At 39.1% G+C, this 18,471-nt stretch overlaps 1 protein-coding gene across 3 annotated transcripts in view; it reads right to left on the bottom strand.

Annotated features, from left to right (window-relative positions):
• Nucleotides 1-1,436: 1,436 nt before the first annotated feature.
• fam135a (family with sequence similarity 135 member A) overlaps nucleotides 1,437-18,471 on the bottom strand; it is a 38,900-nt gene continuing 21,865 nt past the window's right edge. For 2 of the 3 annotated variants that reach the window (XM_088933643.1, XM_088933644.1), the window contains exons 8-22: nucleotides 17,603-17,729; nucleotides 15,857-16,010; nucleotides 14,750-14,827; nucleotides 13,869-13,918; nucleotides 12,204-12,362; nucleotides 11,030-11,103; nucleotides 9,942-10,096; nucleotides 7,044-9,282; nucleotides 6,296-6,456; nucleotides 5,654-5,745; nucleotides 5,333-5,430; nucleotides 4,758-4,909; nucleotides 4,495-4,605; nucleotides 3,776-3,889; nucleotides 1,437-2,738 (exon numbers count right to left, since the gene is read on the bottom strand). In XM_088933643.1, coding sequence (XP_088789769.1) covers nucleotides 2,533-2,738; nucleotides 3,776-3,889; nucleotides 4,495-4,605; nucleotides 4,758-4,909; nucleotides 5,333-5,430; nucleotides 5,654-5,745; nucleotides 6,296-6,456; nucleotides 7,044-9,282; nucleotides 9,942-10,096; nucleotides 11,030-11,103; nucleotides 12,204-12,362; nucleotides 13,869-13,918; nucleotides 14,750-14,827; nucleotides 15,857-16,010; nucleotides 17,603-17,729 — 3,970 coding nt within the window. In that variant the 3' untranslated portion in view covers nucleotides 1,437-2,532. The remainder of the gene's footprint in view (nucleotides 2,739-3,775; nucleotides 3,890-4,494; nucleotides 4,606-4,757; nucleotides 4,910-5,332; nucleotides 5,431-5,653; nucleotides 5,746-6,295; nucleotides 6,457-7,043; nucleotides 9,283-9,941; nucleotides 10,097-11,029; nucleotides 11,104-12,203; nucleotides 12,363-13,868; nucleotides 13,919-14,749; nucleotides 14,828-15,856; nucleotides 16,011-17,602; nucleotides 17,730-18,471) is intronic. The other variant, XM_088933645.1, reaches the window with a different exon arrangement.

Below are 18,471 nucleotides of genomic sequence, written 5' to 3'. Positions count from 1 at the left end.
TGGTTTGATTAAAATTGTTTCAAGACGTTTTAGTAAAAGGCTGAATTAAAATCGTTTTTTTCCTTTCTAAATATATTCTATTCACAGCGTAAAGAGATTAATCCTTAAATAGTTTAGTTTAATCCTTAAACATGTTATCCGTACAGCACAAAACGTTTTTATTTTGGTCTTTTGTTGTATTTTTGCATACTGGAAACAAAATGTGATAATCGCTTTCTGATTACTGATTATTATTAATAATAATCCTTACTCGTATAACGTTTTTGTGGACACTCCGCTCAAAGAGCTTTACAGGTAATAGGGATTCCCCACCGTCAATAATGTGTAACCCCCACCTGGATAATGCGACGGCAGACAGATGGGTAAAGGACAAGGGGACTGAAGTGTTTCTAGGCGCTGGGGCACTACTGTTTTAACACAAACTTAATGGAAACCACGTCATCTGTAATAATAATCATAATTGCTTATACTTATATAGCGCTTTTCTGGAACTCCACTCAAAGCGCTTTACAGGTAATGGGGGCTCCCCTCCACCACCACCAATGTGCAGCCCCACCTGGATGATGGATCTGTAGGTTAGCAGTCTCTCACTGTGCCTCTCAAAGCTGAGCCGAAGCTTTATAGGGTTCAGCTGATAAACACGCATTTGCAGCAGGGGTGAAATGAGTCGTAGGTGAAACTAGCATAAAGCAAGGGAACAAGAGGCACAAACTGAGGTTTGTAACCAGAAGTATGTGGGAGCAGAAGAGGCCGTGTCCCACTTCTCGCTCTGCGCCCAGAGCTCCAAGTCCGCCCAGTGTGACGTCAGGCGCACGTTACAAACGGGAACGGGTCGACACCTCGCGTGACGTCACTCAGGGTCACAGTGCTGCCTGCTGTTGATGCTGCTTTTCCAAAGGCTAAGTGCAGGTCGGCAGATAATTGTTAAAAGATTTCTTTTTCCATTCTCCAATCTCACCGTTTGATGAAATTGACTTTCACCTCGTCTATCCCAGCACAGAAGTGACACGTCGTGCTCATTCAACTTCAAAGTTTTGTATTATATTAAATACTTTGTCTTTCCATGTACGAAATACAAGGCAGGTACACGAATACTCCTCAGTAGTATTGCTAGTGCTAGCACCCTTGAGAAACAAATGAGGACACCCTGAGCCCTTGCTGACCTGAGTGGGAACGCTTTTATGAAGGACATATGCAAGTGTGCATATTGGGACACTGCCTCGAATTAGCTGTCTTTGTGACATTCAGGCTGTTTGAAGCAAATGACAGTGTCAGCACTGAACACTTCACCCGCTGTCCTGCAGGGTCAGTAATGATAGTTCACTTCCACAGAGCTCAAAACCAAGCTCTTGTTTAAAGCAGCTGAGAACATAATTTACAATACCTAGATGGGGTATTAGGCTGTCATCTAAAAGAGGGTGATTGAGACATTTGGGTTTATTTATGGTACATTTAATGGAAAATGTGTGCAAGAGTGTACAAACCACTTCTGGACAAAGAAAAATGAGAACATGCATTTGTTCTATTGGTACAATATTTCAGTTTTAAAAATCACAAACTATATTATCCAATCTTTCATTCAATCACAAACAGAGTCTGGTTTTATTTTAAAAAAGTCAACCTCCATTTCAGACAAACATGTTTTCAGTTCTCCAAAGTGTTTGATCCCCTGCCTGCGTTCCATCAATAAATCTTCTCTTTGTATATTTAAAAACCCTGTTGTAAAATGATGGCATTGTATACAATAAACTTTTGTTCTTTTTCAAAGCACTTTAGCCCTCCAAAGATAAAGTTAAGTATATTAAATCACAATGGACTTGAAAACAATACAAAACCAAAGCTTTCTTCATTGCAGCTTCGTGTGAACTACATGCAGAAATCTCTCCTTACTTCCATATTTTATTGGAAGCCTTTAAAAGCTCTGAATGTAGTAATAAAAGTCACTTTGAATAATAAAAATTACTGTTCATTCTTTGCAGTAGAAAAAGTCTTTTTCCACAGGTATGATACAAGTTCATGTTGAGAATGAGTAGAAAATAAATTGCCTTTTGTGGAGATGTTGACATGAATGACTCAGAACTTGGTCAGTTCATAGAATAAATATTTCTTTTAGCAGCTACATTTTCCAGTTCATCATTATTACTCATTTGTATCATTTAACGAAATAGAGAATGTCATTAAAATATAGTTGGATTTTCATAAATAAAATTGTTAATTCTTTGTAACAGTAACAACACAAATATTCTTTGAAGAAAATTAATGTTACTAGTGTGAACATAAAATAAGTTTAAAATTAAATTGGCTTAAAATATGAAAGTCTGTAAAAACATAAAAATAAAGAACTGCACAGCCACAAATGAACAAGAAAAAAGGATGATATCAAAACACTAATATAGTTAAACTCCCATATAAAAAGTATAAATATCTTTAAAACTCAAAAAGGAATCTGATACAACAATATTAACCATTTTGTGTCTCAATGCAATGAGGTAATAGCTTTGTTTCCTCCTTCTCTCCACATGAAACATCAACCTACTGAAAATATTTAAGGCCTGCCACCAGGAAGAACTTCTCTAGGAATATTTCTGAGTCCAGAACGGCGATGTGTGCTGCCCTCCCGATGAGTGAGTTGGCAGTGTTGGGCAGAGCATGAATGACATCATAGCGAACGAGGTTACAGTCTCTGTTCTGCAGCACAGGCAGCAGCAGGTTCTCAATCATCTCCGCGTACACTGGTCCTGGAAGACAGGGAGCCAGGTTATTCCAGCCTCCTCTGAGACCCAGTCCAGTTACCACCCTGCCAGCTGGGACATCGTTTAAAAAGCTCATTCTGCATCCTGGGCTGCAGGAGCTTCGCGCAGCTTCAGTCCCATCAAGATGCATTTTTCATAAAATAATATCAGTGAAAGTTTAACACAAATACATTTTACATATTATCTTTACTCTTAGCACTAGGTACTTAAGGGTTTATAACTCTCAGGATAATACAGCTGTTTGGAATACATAAAATGATGAAAAACAAAATCCTTTCAATACACTGCAGGAAGATGGCACCTTTTTAGCAACGATACGTCTATTCATAAATATTCATTAACCATCCAGCATTTCCTTTTTCCTCAAATCTTTTTTTCTAATCTCTTTTTCTTCACATGAATTAGGACTGAATAGTAAGATTTTCTGAAAAATGTTTGAGAAAATAAATGTTATATCTAAAAATCTCACACTCTACTGCAGCCTTGGTCTGGTGCATTACACATAAGGGTCAGTGTCACATTTCTTAAAAAGCATTTTCAAAGAGCATTTGTACTGAACACAGAATTCTGTTGTGCTGTTGTTTTCCTGTTACAAGGATACTGACTACAGCAATTAAAGCACCATTTAGCAGGCATTTGAAAGCAGGTTATTAATGATAATACTGATTCACTGTCAAAAGCACACAGACTGTGAAAACGTTTAGGAAATATTTCAGAAAGTTTCCTAATGTCTATCTTCATCTGAACTGACATAAATGATCAATCTTGATACAGGTTATAGAGGTGTGTTATCTCAGCCTTACAAGACTAGGCTGATGAGAGGGATACAAGCACTGTTGGGAGCTCGGGGTCATGGCCACACTGTAAGGGCTTATTTGACAGAGCCATTTTATTTAAAAATGTTTCAACACTAAAAAAGCCACAAGGGAAACACAGCAGAAGGGGGTGACAAAGGTCTCTGCAGATCACAGAGTGGAACCACTGATGCTCCTTCATTACGAGAACTAGAAGATGCGTCTTACCTGACTGCTTGTCTTTTAAGGCTGTTTTGCACATTTCAATGCGAGCAGAATGATAGGGGACATAGCGGTCCTGAAGAGAGCCAACTAGGACGACGTTTTTAAAGAACTGAAGACCTGGGAAATCAGAGATAACAGATTCCAATTAATTTAGATATAACATTTAGAAAGACTCATTACTGGGCACGAGTTTAATTTCATTTGAACGAGAACTGAAAAGACTGGATTGCCATCTTCTGGATATCAGGATCACAAAGACAGTCATCATTCAAGTGAGGTATTAATGCAACCACCTAGTTTAATTTACACACCATGGGGACTGCTCCACATTCAAAACACAGTATTCACTATTACAGTATTCACTATATACTGCTCCCCATTGCCTTCTGATGCACATCAGTTCTCACATGCTAACGGGTTTCAATTGTGTATTTGAGACATATTTTACATTTGTTTTTGGCTGGATTCATTCAAAAGTGATATTAAGATATTTAATATTTAAAATGATATTTAGAACCAGTATCAATACTTGCTGGACGAAAATTTCTGAGTTTCAGAAATTCCCTTATTCAGTTGTGTTAACTGAAATGTCACCTACTGCATGAATACAGAAAGGGGAAAAATCATATGAGCTCAGCTACCATAAAAACGTGCAGATTGGAAAGCCCTGCATTGACCAATGAGTGCTCTTTTCAGTGAACTGCTCTCTCTCTGCTACTCGCCTGCCTTTTTGCTCAGCTTGTACAGAAATGTCTGCCGAGGGTCAGAATGATCACGACAAGTCAGCTGCAGCAGGGATCCAGACTTCTTCCACTTCTGCATGAACCACAAACCTCAACACAGAGAAACACATATAAGCCTTCAGCTCCATAAAATAAAACAAAATAGCTGCTCTACATAACAAGAAACATTTTTAAAAATCGCCTCTCTGGTTTTATTTTGTTGTAAATCAACTGCATTTATGATTTCATTTAAATTGGCATACCTGTGTTGACCAAAGCTGAACTATTGTACAGTGTCCCCAGATGTGGCCCAGACAGAGACAGGAAGGTGTGCAACTTATTCAGGTAGAATTTAAACCTGGGACGAGTGAGGACTGAGCGAATGATTAAGTTCCCAAGAGAGTGTCCTACAAAGCTGTTGAGAAACAATGTTGTGTTACTTTTAAGAGGTTAGAATAGGGAGTCTTGCCTGTGTTCAGGTTGTAAAAGCAACAAGTGTGTAATAACACACAGTAAAGTAAAATTAACAATGAAAGGCTCTACAGCTAAACTGCTGTATAATTCTCGCTCTTTTGTGCATTTTTATCAGTTTTCTCTACTCAAATTACCCTTAGTCATTCAGGAGCTAAAAGCAGAGTATATGTTTAGAAAGAAAATTAATCTATAGGGACAACAATATATAAAAAGACCTGTGAATGAATACTGTGCTTAGATACCTGATACCAGAAGAACAGCCAGCACTCCACCGGCTAGGGCACAAAACTGAGAAAAGACTTAAGATCACAGTTCAGAGCAAGATCACAGAGCAGAGTGGACTATTATTTAGGGGAGTACTTGCCTGATTTTTGAAAGAGTGAGGTTGTAGATCTGAATATACTGCACTATTTCATCCAACAGCCTATCTGTCATGGAGTCAAAATCAGCAAATGTGTCATTCTGTGGAGGTTAGCAAAACAGAAATAAATTAATTCAGTCTCTCCAAAATATACTGGATGAATTCTGAGTCATACATAGAAATGAAATGTATTGCTCACAGGATTTAACGTCCGCTATTAAGCAAGTCATACAAAAAGTAAACCTAAAGCTCAATGCTCAGCCTCTAGCATGCGTGATTTAAACAACACAAATACTAGTGCACCTACAGTCTTGCTACATTTACCTGGTTTCGCTCAGACATGAGGAAGTCAATGCGAGCCCCTGGAAGCCCCAGCTCCAGGTAGGTTTTTACTAAGCGCAAATCAGCACTGTTACCTACAATTGAGAGAAAAAAAATTCAAAACAAAATCTACACACAGTGCAACCCTGATATATGACCCAAAACTGTTACAATATCTGACTTTACACTAGAATGCTGATGAGGAGCAACTGGAAAATTAAAATAAATATTGGCCCACAACTTTTTTCCTTTTTTAATTTTGTCCATTAATTTTTCTTTACATCTTATAAAATAGGTTTTGGTTTGCCTCCCTTTACCATTGGGAAACAGGAGACCTTTGTAGATTTGTTTTTGCTGGATTTTATTTAAAGGAATGCTTACATGTATGAATAAATGTGTTCTGGAATTCAATTATTTATGCAAATATGACTTTGTTCTGTATAATGCTATTTTGATTACAATATAACATTTTTTAAAGTTGTTTAAAGCAAAATACATTATCCCCTCTGTGACTAATGCTGTCACGTCATAGCAATGACTCTGGAGGGAACTGAATATCCCTGCTCATGTTTCACACCTGCAGGTGTACAGTGGTCAGTCATGTTCGGAACTCATAGAGATATCAGAACCAGCAGAGCCACACACCATCCAGGCCGTGCACACACACAATGAGATGAATCCCTTCTTCAGAACCATCTTCCTCCTCCGCACTGAAGTATGGCACAGTGGACGCCAGTCCAGGCACGTCGCTGTACAAGAATCCAGGCAGTTTCAGCTGCTTCAGGTCTTCTTTGGCCTCGACAAAACTATTGTAATAAAAAACGTCATCTGAATAGAGTGGCTTTGGTTAGTTCTGCAATTCCTTTAAAAAAAATCAGTAAGTTGCAGGAAAGAAAAGTGACTGGAAATCAGTTTTGCTGAGAGTGAAGTGGCCACTATTTCATGCAGAAAGCTGCCTCTTCAGAGTATGGAGTAAAAAAACTGATTTATTACTAAAATGAAAAAACAATTATTTTCAATGACAATTTGTAATAACTTACTTTTCTTTACAAAAAGAACTTCTTATTTAAATACTACAAAACTGTACAAACCTCAACTGCTTCATCATTACTATATATATCACATCTCAATATCATTAATACATTACTATACCTTCACATAAAACTATTTATCCATGGACTTTCTGCGCCCTGTATTGTACTGCAGGTGTTTTAGTTAGTGCAGAGAGCACAAGAGTGAACGATCATGATCATTTACAGACTGTGTTTGATGAAAGTATTATACATTAACCAATTTCTTTTATTTATAACAATTTATATAATACGTATCTTTGAACGTTCATTTTTACTCCATATCTACATCAGTTCAGTAAAGGAATTCACATTACACTTACGTGTTCATCTGTGGCGTGGGGGCACTTTCATACCAGCGCATGCAGGCTGCGGAGCTGGTCAGCCCGGTGCTGGGCTGCCTGGTCACAGTGTCCAGCTTGCTCCGGGAGCAGCCCACACTACAGGGGGAGTCCCTCACGGCAGAGGCAAACGACAGGCAGCTGGGGGTGCAGACCCCTGGCGGGTTACCAGGGTCTCTGAAATGCTCCACAGCCAGATGTTCCAGCTGCACAGCTTTCTCATCGTCGCTCATCCCGTCGCACTCCGTCCCAGGCACGCCGTTCACGTAACCATCGTCCTCTCCCTCCTCGTAATAGCCATTCTCGATCATCTCGTGCTCCTGCTCCTCCTCCTGAGGCTCGTTCGCTTCCCCCTGGAAACTCACGGTGTTGAGAGTGGTGGCTGCGCTCTCCACAGGACTTATTTCAGAGACATCCGTGCTGCTCCGTGATCCAAAGTAATTCTCCACAAGCCCCTGCCTCACTATGTCACTGCTGCTGGCAGCAGAAATACTGTTCACGCTTGTGCTGGAATGGCAAGCTGCCTGTGGCTCACCTGCGGTGTCTTCTGATTTCTTACCAGGAGCTCCTTTCTGAACCTCTGTCACACACTCAGCACTTCTGGGCTCACCAAGGAACACAACCTCAGACTTGAGCTCAACCATGTGCTCTGGCGGAGTTGTTACTAAAGGAGGCTCCTTGGACTTACCAACAGTGCCTGCCAGAGGCTGGGAATCGCAGTCGCCCATGGCTCCCAGCTCTCCAGCACAGGGCTGTAACTCTGTGGCTGAAGAATTAACACTGAGAGCACTGGGAGTGGTTTTAGTAGAATTTAATCCAGTTTCCATGTGTCCTGAAAAGACCACACTTTGCTCTTGGACAAGAATGCTAGATTTCCGAGTCTTGTCGCGTTTGGGCTGGTCTCCTTTGCCGACATCCTGCAGGGTCTGGCCCTCTGCTACAACAGAGACCCTGGAGCTGTCATCCTCCTCCTCGTCTGAAGGCAAGGAGTTTATGGAGGTTAGAGACGACTGGATTTCACTCACAGCACTGGTGCTCTCAGTGCAAAGGCCATCTCTCACGTTTTTAGCGCTGGGCTCTGGCTTGAGCAGTGGTGGAGGGTGAGGTTTCTCGCTGGGCTGGGAGCACCGTTCTGAAACTGGTTCAGACAGCAGGTCCAGGTACGGCTGTGTGGCAAAGGAACTGGGCTCACTCTCAATTCCGGAGTCTGACAATCGAGAAGAAGCACAGGAAGCACTGATGTCGGGCAACTTCACAGAATCGCCCCCGACCACCAAGTGGACCTCTTTGACTGATGTGCTGGACTGCCTGCGTTTAGAGGAACTGTCCCTGGACTTGGGGATCATGCCCCTTTCAAACACAAAATCAGTTTCACTAGTCAAAGGAGGCAAACCAGACTGCACATCTAGGAACTCCGTTTGTATGACTTCTGGAATGGTCCCTGGAGGTTTGCCATCAGTCCTACATGGCAAGATCACAGTTACTTTCTCTCCCTGAAAAGGATTTTTATCACTTGGTTTCACATCGATTTGTCTGACTCCTGATATCTGGGTTGATTTTTGGCCGCAGGGCTCGAACTGATCGTTCTTTTGCGCAGATACAGATTCTGTCACTAAAGCCCCAGTGCCAGCCTGAGGCTTACTGAGTGCATCCAAACTCAAAAGGCTAGTAAGTTCATTTCCTTTTTGACTGCAGGTGCTGCTTAGATCGCTGTCTGTAGTGGAGTCTACAGCACTGCATCCTGTATGGAAGGGCAGGAAGCGAGGCTCACTACTCTGACTTAGCTGCTTAGTGTTTGTCCTTACATTGCTAGTGACCTCAATATTTAAAGCATTGGGCTCTTCCTTTTGATTAGTGGAAGGTTTTCCTTCTTTGGACTTGGAGCTATTTTCTACAGCAGGAGCTTTCAGACACTTATAACCTACCAGGACAACAGAATCCTTCGAACTCTGTTTCACAAGTTTCTTGGCATTCTCGGTTTTCATGTTTTTCTTCAGCTTTGTCACTTTCCCTTTTGACTTGATGGATTCCTCGTGTTTGCCCTTTTGAGACTTCTGCAGCTTCTCACTGTCAGAGGGCCACACTGCTGAGGCTGCTCTGGTCCTCAACTCTGGGCTGGAGAAGCCCAGGCCACCGCATTCCTTCAGCTCGGAGCGGTCTGCCCTGCCAGAGACGGAAGCACCTCTTATATTCTGAGCACCGAGCCACGGTCCATCCAGATCTTCAAAACAGAAAGGTTTTCACATGTGGAAGTTATGAGCAAAGTAAGTAAATGTCCAACAATATGGTGAATAATTACTTTCACATAAGCAACATAATGTGTTTAACCTCACTAAAATATACATTCTATTATTTAAGCATTTGATTGAATTCACAAACATTGGATATTATCAAAATAATTTGCAGATCCATTTTCAAATTCTTTTTGTAGTTTATTACTGGACTGGGAAAATATAGAATATTAAATTCTATATACACAGTATGTCTATGACTGTCATTTAATGGCTAAAATACAGACAACAAATAACACTGAACTTAGAAAAACACTATCCGGTGTGAAAATAGTGTTGCTTGTTCAGAATAAGTTACTCAGCCGTGTTATTGATATAGATTTTCCAGAATCCCTTCTCTGATCTTTAGGAAAGCTTCTCCAATCAACAAGCGAATAGCAACCACATTAGCAAAAATGGGCCAAATGGCATTCTCTTGCTTGCAACCTTAATGTTCTTGGTTACAGTCAGTGATGAAGGTTTGTTTACTGGCATTTCATGAGCATAATAGACCCCAGTACTATAAAAAATAATCATAATTAATGAGCACAACACATCTTAAAAGCTCCAATGTCAAGCAGGTCTAAAAGCACACTTCTGCTGGACTAACCCTCTGTGATGGAATCAAGATATCTGTCCTCAAAGATGATGGGCAGTGAATTAACATCTCCATCCAGGTCAGCACACTCAACAGGTAGGGGGGGAAGAGAGTTAAAGTAAGTGGAGTTTTTAATCGCTGTTGTCATCTGCAAATGGCTGTGAGCACTGGAAAAAAGAAAATGCATTCAATGAGCAATTACAGCCTATGTCTACATGGAAAAATTAAATCTAATTTGTAGAAAAACAATACAGTAGGGTCTCGATATCTGTGAATTTAACACTTGGTCTGGCTGACAGGAAGAACAGCATAATGGAAGGAAATCTAGCTGAAGGTTATGCACAACCACATTAGCTGCACAACAGACCAGAATTGTGAGACGCATCTAGCTAGAGAGTGAATCTCTCCCATCCTGCCCAAGTAACCACTACCCAGCATCCACATCTCAGTGTGGTCTTGTTTTTGTACTGTGACAACTGCACTCAGTTCTGTGTCGGTGGCGTGGGGATTGACAGACTGGAGACGACTGTAAAGGCTCACTGACAGTTTTATTGCCCCTCTCGTTACAGTGGGGTAAGCTAAACATGGAGCAGGGAGGGCAGAGAGAGAAAGTGCAGGCATCAGCTGGACGCAGTGGAGGGATTCATTTTAGCTGATTACTATTAGTTTGTGATCACTTCACTACTGTTGTTTTTTATTTGATCAATGTTATCTTAATTAATTAAAGCCAAAGCAATTAGTACTTTATCATATAAGGGAGGGCTACTTATGTAACTTATAACCATACACACTATGTACTGTAGTACATTATGCAACAGTATAGGGGTGGACTTGGTTATGTGCAAATTTGGCTACTGGCAAAGGCTCTTTGTACCAAATCCCTGCAAATGTCAAGAGCCTACTGTATCTAGAAAAAAGATTTGAAATTCAAGTTACCACGACCTTCAATCTTTCTTCATGATCATAGTAATGAGTACATGAGTACAGTGCTTGAGGCCTGGACTGCCCGTCAGCAGACTAGGTCCTCTCTAAAGTGTCTCCACAGATTAATGGAGTCACCTTGCAAATATTACAGCCTTGATGACTTATTGGCAACTTACTGTAGTTCTTGATATGCAAGAGCAGTCTGTCGTGGGTGTTCCAGACAAAAGAAGGCTTCTGCAAACCTTCTTACCTAAAAAAAGTGTATAATAAATTATTGTGCATCAATAATTTGCATAAATATAAGTGATAATAAAGCAATAATGCTATTTGCATTGGCCAGGTAAACATTAATGAGACATCTATACCTATCTGATCCACGCCAGCTTGGAGACTTAAGTTATAGGTTTCTAGATTTGGTGATCCAGAGCCCAGGTCGGCTGGTGTATCCACAGAGTTTCATTCCAAATCAGGTCTTTATGACCTTAATCACCTTATTATTTACTTAATTAAACTAATTTGAACAGCTTCTCCCAGCTCTTTAGGTGCTGGTGCTACAGACACTCCAGCCCTCCAGGACCAGGACTACCCATCCCTGCAAAGCCAGCTCTGTGGCTGTGGTCAGAAAGGTATAGTATGCTTCAACACAGAAGTTACAATCGCATCCAGTGGACATTAGCAGCTGGTAGGACAACTAAGGCAAATTCTCTGGGCAGAGATAATGGCTGGCAATTTAATCATTTGCAATTTAATAATTTAATTCATTAATCAAACTGTATATATTAAAAAATATTTAACATATATCACATATTTAACTTCAGAGAAGTTAGCACTATTATTAATGATTGGTTAATACTTATTTACTCTAAAATGAATATGTTGCTTAACACATTATGTTGCTAAATCCAGAAGCAATGGGAAGTTTACTATCTAACAACATTATTCACAGTTCTGAACATCACGGCATTCCTATGTTTCATTTTGCAGCTGCGCAAGGGGTAGTAGAAGATGAACGGCAGGTCTTTCTTCTCCTGTGCTACTCATCTCATTGTCCAAAATATCCCATTGTCCCTGCAGCATCTCCTCATCTGAGGCTGTGAACAGGGTGAGGGGGTGGAGTGAACCCATTTTCACTGCCAAAGACTTTCAATAGGATTGAGATCTGGGGACTGTTTTGGCCAAAGAAAGCAGTGGACATCTGTCTCTTTAAGCCAAACATACACTACATGCCATTAAAAAAGACTTTTTTAACAAGGGGTTACCAGCGTTTTTGGCTTAAAAGGAAGAGAAAGTGAAAGAAGAAGCAAGATGCAACTGCTGTTAGACAGCCTCTGCTGCCAGCTCAGTACTCACTCGGAGTGTGTGGTGCTCCTGCGCTAATAAGGCTGCTACATCCTCCTGCAAGGACACCACCTCCAGAAACTGCCCCCAGAGAGCCATGAGAAGGGAGCAGAGCTGGGCTAGGTTCATGTTTATCAACTCAGCCAGCTCATCGGGATTCTCAGCCTTCTGCTGCAAAAGATCACAAAGCATGAGGACAGCAGTCTAACTTCAGAGCTGCAAGAGTGTAACGTCTTTCAAAGGGTCCACATATCCTTAAAATAAGTAGTCTGATCTGTAAGCACTTTAGGTACAAGCTCTTCCACAAATTTAAAACATTTTAATGAATGTTACTCAGTTTAGGTTACATCTTAGTTCTAATATAACATCACATAATCATATTCTAGTGTCTCAGGACTCCTTACTAACCATCTCATTTATTTTCAAAGATACATTCATTTTTATTTGTTTGCATGACCATTCATGTCCTCTTTGCCCAAACAGCCTCCTTGCCCAGAGCAGCAAATTATCAGTTATAATACTCTGTACACCTCACAACTTTTAAATGGTAAGCAAAAACCACACAAGCACCAATACAAACCAGCCTAAACTGCAAGTGCATTCAAGTCCGTTTTGCAATACTGAATGTGACAACTCCATCACTTAAAGTCTCCCATATGATCTGTTACTTTTTGATAATCAGTTATATCACATTTGATCATTCTTATTACTTCAAAATATACTATAAAATATTGTTTTTTTACAAAAATGTTTTGACAATCATTTTATTATTAAACCATATTTTCCTACTTCAACTTTTATTTTTTTTTTTATCTGTACTAAGATTCCAATATAGTTCCTGAAAGAATAAATCAAATTTCTAACCCTCATCTGGGAAAAGTATTATAACAGCATAATGTAAATAATACTGTAATGTATGAAGAGAACTGTCATGAATTTTCAGCTAACTTTATATATAACCAAATCCACCGCAGCCATCATACTATATAGTATGTCAGTTAAAAGACATAAGTAACCCTCCCTTATATGATAATTGAAGCGCTAATTCATTGGCTCTAAGTTAATTAAAATAACACTGAAGAACAAAAAGAAACAGTAATCACAAACTTATAGCAATCTACTCAAATTTACTGTCAGTGAGCCTGTACAGTGGTCTCCAGCCTGTCACGCCCCAAACCACTGACACAGAACTGAGAACGGTTGTTACAAAACAAAAACAAGATCACGCTGAGATACGGACGCAGGGCAAGGGGAAGAGAGGCTCACTCTCTTACGATCTCCATCTGGTGTGCAGCTAATTTGAAAGCTGTGCTTACAACCTTCAGATAGGGTTCATCCTGCACTGCTCCTCTTCCATACAGAAGCCCGTCAGCCAGACTGAATCGCCAATAAGCAAATTTGCGAATGTTAAATTTGCAGACATCGAGACTCTAATAGATTTGCTGGTAGTTAGATATTGTCATAAAACCAGCTGTATTATCAGCTTGCACTTTGATATAATCAAGACTTAAGCAGCACTTAGAAACATTACAAGGAAGGTAATGAGCCACAGACTGCTGTGCATGTTAACAAAAATCTAGCAGCCTTTTACAGAGATTCTACATTCTTCTGTGCTTTTAGAGACCTACTCCATTCTCATGTGCAGACATGTATGTCCTAATGAAAGGAGGTACCTACCTTGACCTGATCACACAGGTCAGAAAGACGAGCTTCCACATCTAGTTTTTCTGAAAAATAAGCCAAAGTACTAGTAGTGAACAAGCCAGTTGTCTGTATCAGCGCAATTAAAAAACAAAATTTCAGATTTCAGATTGCTCCAATCTCTTGATTTTATACATCAAACCTTGAATTTTAGGAAACAAAACTGAATTTGTCAAACATAACACAATAAAGTTATATAGTACTGCTGCTGTCTTCTGAACTATTCTGTCAAAATGTCTGTTGAACCACACTGAAAATGTAAGTGAAACAAACCTGACACTTACTTGGTAGTAAAGCAGAAGATATACTTCTAAAATGAGATCTTAATTGTTTCATGAAAGGCAGGTACATAAACCAGAAAACACGTAGCACATTGCTCAAATATCCATGTAGTTATAAAAAAACAATAATTCAAGATGAAATAAGGAAATAAAATCTTAAAACCCAGGCATAGTCATTAAACTACGAAAAGGTTCATTCAACCAAAAATTCACAATTTCAAATATTAATCAGGCAGCCATGGGATACCAATTAAAAAACTGAAAGTAACATCATTAAAAATTGCTAATGAAAGTCAAACAGAAATTGCATGAGGAGAACAAAAAAACAGCTCAAAATAACTGACTGCAAAACCAACTCTATAGTAGGGGATGATTCACACAAGAGCTCCATTAAAAAATAAAAAATTTAAACATACGGTAATAATAATGCTGATTACATGATGGAATAAAAGGATACACCTGTGACTATTGATTAACATAGTTTGATGTCCAAACTACATGGTGCAGTTCTGTTTGTTCAGGAAAAAGTTATTAAAAGTGAGACGTGACGTGATGCAGAGCAGGTCAGGAACATACCTATGTAGACGGCTCTCTGGCTTCGGGGATAGGGTCTTCTGAGAACTCGCTCAAATAGGACTTGCATGCTGGGCTTGGCTAGTTACAGGATTGCACATATAGGCACGTTTATTTTTCTTTCCCTTTTTCTGGATTAACGCTAATCCTCACACTTACATAGATTAGCCACTAAGCAGCGACAAACCAAAGCATGTGGGGTAAATCGAGTGTAAACTCCCTGACACATAAATGTTAATGGGAAGCAGCAGTCTCGTCAACCTCCTTATTAAGCCCAGACAGAGATTCTAGAGAGCTGCAGCAAATCGCTAAACCACAAGATAAAACTACAAAACTGCAACGCATTCCAGCTATAGGAACAATGTGTTAGTCTAGTGTCGTTTAATAGAAGTGAGTATTTGCTTCTTGTGACTATCAGGGATTGTGAATGCCTAGGAACTCCCATAGGTGCTAGAGAATAGGGGTTAACTGTTAGTAAGATTAGTACACAGCAAAAGCTAATGCATATTTAGCACCAAACACAAACGTGAGAAAAACTAGAAAAAGTAATACAATAAAAAAATGAAAAAGAAATACTGAGGTGACTGGGAGAGAATAAAAATTAAAAAAGCACTTACAAAATTAGATTTTCATGTTCTATCCACAAACTTTAAAAAAGTACTTTATTACTTAAGGATTAAATATCACTTCAAAGGTATCTCTAATGATCTGTTTTGTCTAATTGTTTATATTATAAGTAAAGGTAAAACAAAAATTCTGAAATTATAATGATAATTTTCTCAAACAAAAGGAGTCAGCTTTTTCAGGAAACTCACACATTATCATTAAACTCATATTTGAGCTATTAATATCTGCAGCATAGTGCAATTCAGCATGCAGGAGAATTAAATCTTGAGCATCATAACACACCCAAATTGTATGCTATTCATTAAAAGTCACGTCACAAAATCACAAAATGTAATTTATGACACATTAAATTAAATGATCAATTTCCAATTCTATTTAACTACAGAATCCAGCTCAATTATTTGAGACAAAGTGCCAAGTGTGGTTCAAACGGCTTCACTGGCTGTGCCTGTGACTTACAGCCCCTGCTTCACAGAAGCCTACCTAGTTCCATTCTGTGTGAAGAGGGGAGGTCCTTTGTCACCATCGTGAAGTAGTTGAAAAGCCCCTGATACGCAAGCAGCAAACTAGCACAGAGGCTGTAATGGAAACTGTAGGCATGCTGCAGGCAGTTCTCCGACACCACAAATGTGCTGCCCTGAAAGAAAATGCACAGCTGTGAAAGCTTGGCAAACACAAACACATGGAAGATCCTAGTAGTCTTTCTAGTTTCCAGGATAATCTTTGCACTGCTTAAGAAATTAAACCATCTCAGCCCAATCTGAAGTAAACTTTTATCTTAAATTATCTTCTCTGTAATCTCTTGCACTAAACACATATGCATACAGTATATATATATGAAAATATACTACTTTATTTCTCTTCTCTACGTATCTTACTCATTATGATCTCGGTGAGTAGATCTTTGTAACTCATCTAGCTCTGGGTGTTTCGCTGGAGGGGATCTTTAGAGACTGCCAGATAGCACATGGATCTTAGGAGATGGCTAACAGGAAAGTTCCAGTGACAATCTTGTATGTGCTCAAATAAAGGATACAATAAAACAATAAGAAGTGCTTCATGAAACATTCATTTGTTTGGTTTATTTACCTGCATTGGTAAGCTGCTGGTATTGGTATTATTGGTATTGTTTATGAATGCACCAAGATTAGCAGCCAACTAGCAAAATTAGACATAATGTGTGGATTTCACAAAATTTCACAAATTCACAAGGACATAATAGGGAGGAATAAGCTGATCCTCACTACAAGTAAAGGCCACATGACCAGTAAAACGGCAAACATCTGTCATGATTTATGATTCTCTGTTCTTGTGAACTTCCATCTCAATCTGAAGCTTAGTTTTGCTAGACTTATAACAGCACAAACATGTGTCTAGAATCATGAACTCATCAGCTATACTTAAAGTACTGTCCCTGTTCCATCATTAACTCATCTCTGGCTAAAGCTATTGCTTCATGGGCTTTGGCTCATGTCACTAGTCTGTATTTTAAGGCCTAGAAAGCGACTACCTCATCCTTCTGTAATTAATATGTTTTCAAGAGGCTAACAAAAGGGCTTCAAAATCATTGCATCCACACACAAAATCAGCACCAAATACCTACAAACGTTCAAGGAGATCTCACCCACATCAGTCTTACAGTGTTTTCCAAAGGATGAGTCTGTGCTTTTAATAGAGAGCAAGTAAAAATGCAGTATACTACTGCCATACTTCTTTCCAGAAAACATTATAATTGTACTTCGCTGAAAGCCACAACCTTTCTGTTCTTTATAGAGAGAGCAGTAGACCAGAAACTCATGGATTATGAAAAATGTTTCTTTCATTCAGAATTTTATAAAGACACACACAGTCAAAGAAATTATATACCACTTCTAAACAATAAATATTAGCATTCTCATTATTTTTTCATAGCAGTACTGTTGCCATTGTTGTATTATTAAAGGAGGAGGAGCTCTGTATTACCAACCAAAAACTTGCTGTAGTCAGCTTGACATCATTTAGTGAATTACTGGATCTAAATGTAGGACAGCACTGCTGAAGTGTCTTGAATGCAGGCCTTAACTTGCATATTTATAAATTACTCACAGCTAAGCTTCAGGATGCAAAATCATACACAAGAACATAAATTAATTGAGACAGTTGATACACATGTTGATAATATTTTTAGCTCCTTGAGGAAGTTGTCTTAGGACATGTGAAATGCAGAAGTAATGAAATAATTTTTCTCACATCTGAAGAGAGTTGCTTCACATAACCGCAACCAAAAACAACGCTCTCGAGAGTGGGGATCACAGAGTCCTTATTCTGAGCCGGGGCATTTCTGTTCAGCCAAGTGTTCTTTACTGGGCGAGGAAAGCTACAAACAATCACAAAAACAATATAAGAAGGACAGATACACTGAAATATTCCTCAGAGTTACAGAGAGGGATCTGAGCTATTCTCAAGCTCTTGTCTCAGTCTCCATATTCCATATTGTGTAATCCATATTGAATTAGTTTTAAACTGGAACTCATTTCTTTCACAATGCCTATTTGTACCTCACTTGTGAAAGTTTCCACAGGCAGAAAAACAGAAATTATTTAAACATTGATAAATGAATACATTAATGCAGTACTTCTCAAAAGAATTTTCATTTGCAAACTTTCATTCTCTGGTTGATATAGCACTAATGGGAACAAAAACCCATTTGCTTAACTGACCTACCACAGATCAGTCATTTTCAGATTTTCTTACAATTGGACTAGTTTAAGTCTTTAATCTCTAAAAAGTAGAAAGGCTATAATATTATTTGCCAGTAAATGCTCTTTTCATAATCCCAATATTTCTTCAAAGCTCGATTAAGCCAGCTGCAGTGGTTTTGAATAACTCGGTGGAATTCATTAGTCAAAGAATATTTACAAAACATCTAGTTTAAATACTGCAATTCTCAGTAAATGGTAATATGACATGCAAAATCATGATTTTTTTCAAAAAAGCTAAAACTTTTAGAATCACTTTTTTTTACTTTTTTGTCCTTTCAGTTCAGTGTCTTAATCCCTGAGATCAAGGGCAAAACCCTCACGCCAAATCAGGAAAGATGAAGACCCACACATCCTCTG

The sequence above is a fragment of the Atractosteus spatula genome, chromosome 15 (assembly GCF_055471065.1).
Source record: "Atractosteus spatula isolate fAtrSpa1 chromosome 15, fAtrSpa1.hap1, whole genome shotgun sequence".
NCBI classification, from domain to species: Eukaryota; Metazoa; Chordata; class Actinopteri; order Semionotiformes; family Lepisosteidae; genus Atractosteus; species Atractosteus spatula.
This window is presented reverse-complemented; position numbering and strand designations above follow the sequence as displayed.